Source organism: Aplysia californica, unplaced genomic scaffold (assembly GCF_000002075.1).
Source record: "Aplysia californica isolate F4 #8 unplaced genomic scaffold, AplCal3.0 scaffold00024, whole genome shotgun sequence".
Lineage (NCBI taxonomy): Eukaryota > Metazoa > Mollusca > Gastropoda > Aplysiida > Aplysiidae > Aplysia > Aplysia californica.
Window position 1 is genome coordinate 280261 of NW_004797294.1, and position 3332 is coordinate 283592.

The 3332-nt window shown below is 38.9% G+C and overlaps 1 protein-coding gene across 1 annotated transcript in view; it reads left to right on the forward strand.

The window, feature by feature from the left end:
* LOC101859757 overlaps window positions 1-365 on the forward strand; it is a gene marked incomplete in the record, with an annotated part of 7808 nt that extends 7443 nt beyond the window's left edge. The window contains 1 exon segment of the mRNA XM_013088599.2: window positions 98-365. Within this exon segment, the coding sequence (XP_012944053.1) occupies window positions 98-238 (141 nt within the window).
* Between the last annotated feature and the right edge of the window lie 2967 nt (window positions 366-3332).

Consider the following 3332-nt stretch of genomic DNA (forward strand, 5'->3'; position numbering starts at 1 on the left):
CCCCCAATCCTTTTTTTTGCCTCTGATTTCTTTCTTTTGTTTTTGCTTGACCCCTTCACTGACTGTTTTCTTGATCTGTTTTGTATAATTCTTACAGAGAGTTTGTGAGGCGACCAAGAGCGCCTACGTGTGCGAGGATGCCATTGTGAGGTCATGTGATGTGCACACCGCTGATGTGTACAAACAGTTCATTGACCCTTTCATGAAGAGGGACTGCGATAACTTTGTCCTCGGGTGAATGTGACAAAGTGTCCAGGACGACCGGGGTATCAAAGGATAAAAAAGAAACTCGCAACAAACAAGGAAATTGGATTCTTTCTTCAAAATGAAATCAGAACTGTCTGTCTTCTCTCGAAGTTCAAAAATGTTCACGTTACTTTGAATTTTTCAGAGCCAAAATTAGATTGAAACAATATTGGATGAATGATAAATCGACAATACATAGTTCTCACCCCCCATTCCCCTTTCCTTTTCCCCTTTCCACGTGGTTTTTAAAATAAAGGTTGGCATAAACATAAATTGTAAGTTTGTTTTGTTCGTTTATTATTTTATGTAAGGCATAACAGCCAAAGTGAAAATAGTTTTTCGTGCACTACTGTGATTCACAATGACTACTATTTGTCAAGAAACAGACGAATATCACCAATGTTTGATTATATGGATAGTTTTCTGAATTCTTGAGATGAAATGGGTTTGACTGGGCAAAATAAGTAAATATTTTTTCAAGAAATTATTTTTTTTTAAAGAAAAAAAAGAAGATTAATTCGATGCAGTCTCGATGTTTTAAGGCAGTTTCTGAATACACAGCCTGCAATGTAAAAAAGATTTATTCTTTTTTGTCTCATACTTTTTTTGTACTTGCCCTTTTGGTGTCATGTAGGGTACCCAGGTCAAAGATTAGTCATAAATCAGAATGATATATCTTCTTTTTTTTTTCTCACTGAGAACGTATCACTATACCATAATAATGATATTGTAGTACGTTACAGAATACTATTATATAGAAATATTTATACAAAGTGAGATTGCGCTGTGATATGTAATTTCAGAATTATATCCATGCAGGTGAAACTCACCGCCGCCCCCTCCCCCCCCTCCTTCACCCATAAAATAGCATGCTGTCTGTTTCAACACAATGTTCTAAAATATTATGTGAGGTGTGCTAACAAAATGAGTTATTTCTCATAATTCATGAATGGAGATTTTGGCCCAAATTAGATCAAATTTATAGATTTTCTATTGATGCCATATACTTTAAGTATAACATGCCTTTTAGTATTTCATACTTATAAATTGTTAAAACTTCACCTATAAGCGTGATGTATTTATTTTTATAGGGCTCGAATCCGAGAAGTAACTTATTTTGACAGCACGTTCCACATATGTGTATTGCATATGTGTTTATTATTCATTTACTTGGTTTATCTGAAATATTATTTACACAACAAAATTTGTTTTCGAAAACAGTGTGAATTTGGAAAAAAAATCGATTCAAACCCCCAACACCACCCTCAAAATACCAAGGACAAATCTTAGTTTATAATCGAAGCGAATGAGTAGAAAACTTATCTTATACTAACTCAAATGCCCCGGAAAGGGATCTCCGCAGTGCTATGGGCATACGAGTATTTAGTGATGAAATAAAAAAGAAAAAGAACTGAAATGAAAATTGTTTACAACAGCATCTATATGGTGTAGCTGTTAGGCACTTCGCTGTTGCATTCATGAGAACTGACTTCGATTCCTGGTTCGGGATACATTTTGTATCCAGTACCAAGATCTGTTTTTCGGCTGGAAAGCTGTATTCCTCTCTGCCTGGGTTGGCCCTGACAGTCAGGATGGGAAGCCCACCTCCTCAATGATGACCCCCTGAAAAATGTGGTCCAAAAGAACCCCGATAAAATCTTTATGCATAAAGGAGTATTACAATATTTTACAGAATCGTGGATTATTCATCTGGCTTTATTGTGTACAAATATCAATAGAATAATAATATAACAACCACAAGCAAAAGTTACAAGATATCTTCCAAATACCCCAGATTTTTAACTAAAGTACATTCGGACACGCTTAGTGAAATTGACAATCACCAATTGACACTGCTCGGGGGAAATCTTTCTTTTGGACTCCGTGATGATTTCTCTTAAGTGTTTTCAGTGACTGATGGAGTGATCACCTGAACCCTGTCACAGGCTGTCGTGTTTTCAGTGACCGATATGGGTGATCACTGAAACACTGTCACAAGCTGTCGTGTTTTCAGTGACTGATGTGGGTGATCACTGAAAGTCTGTCACAGGCTAGCATGTGGTCTGAGCAGCTGTCTGCACAAAAACTAGACTACTCGTCTACTACAGTGGTGGTAGGAGTTTTTATCCGTCTTGCCCCTGCCTTTCCTTTAAGCAGTCGATTTCTTAGCACGCTGTTTCGAAGGCCGACGTTCCATCGTCAAACAAGTTTTGCAAGTGAACAAGAAAAAAAATCCCGTATGCATGTACTGATTGTTTTGGCATTTCGAAATTCGGGCTCCCACTGCCTGAAGGCATAATTCTAGCTCAAAACGTCCAGCTAGGTTGTAAATATCTGGGTTTGAGAACAATCATAATACCATTTTGCACAGATGCTGCCCAAAGGCCTATTAATGTTAGCTTAAAACATGCATTATGAAGTTTCAGTGGTTGAGAACAATCAAACGGAATCTGTTTTCGGGCAGGCTTATACGGGGTGCCCACTGGGGTACTGGTCTGGTCGGGGCGGTTTGCTAGCCAGATTGAGGGCGAAAAGCGGCTATCGTGGCACAAGCCGCTCGCTCTCGACTCGTCGCCTCAAAAACAAATGAGTTTTTCAGGTGACGAGCAGGGAGATCGCCCCCCGACCAGACCCGATCCCATCCGCAATGGGCACCCCGTATTAGACTTGCATGACAAACTTTTGGGGAGGCACACCGTCTGTCCGAAGGCATGATTGTAGCTCAATACATGCATTTATGAAAAGAGTACCTAGGTTTGATTGAAACTAATCAAACGGGATAGAAACTGTTTTCGGAGTACTTTCACTTGTAGTGGGGGCAGCTAAGTGTAAAATCATTGACATTGTCATACAAGCACCAAAATTGGCATGCACATTACTTTTGGGCTGTTGTTTCATAAAAAGAACATTTAGCTTGTGAAAATCCAAAATGGTGGCCATTTTCCAAGATGACGGCCATTTGCAGGCTCTTTGGTAGGCATATATCTGTGCCTCTATGGTTCATTCACATTGTCATACAAGCACCAAAATTGGCATGAACATTACTTTTGGGCTGTTGTTTCATAAATTATTGCCTGCCACATGAA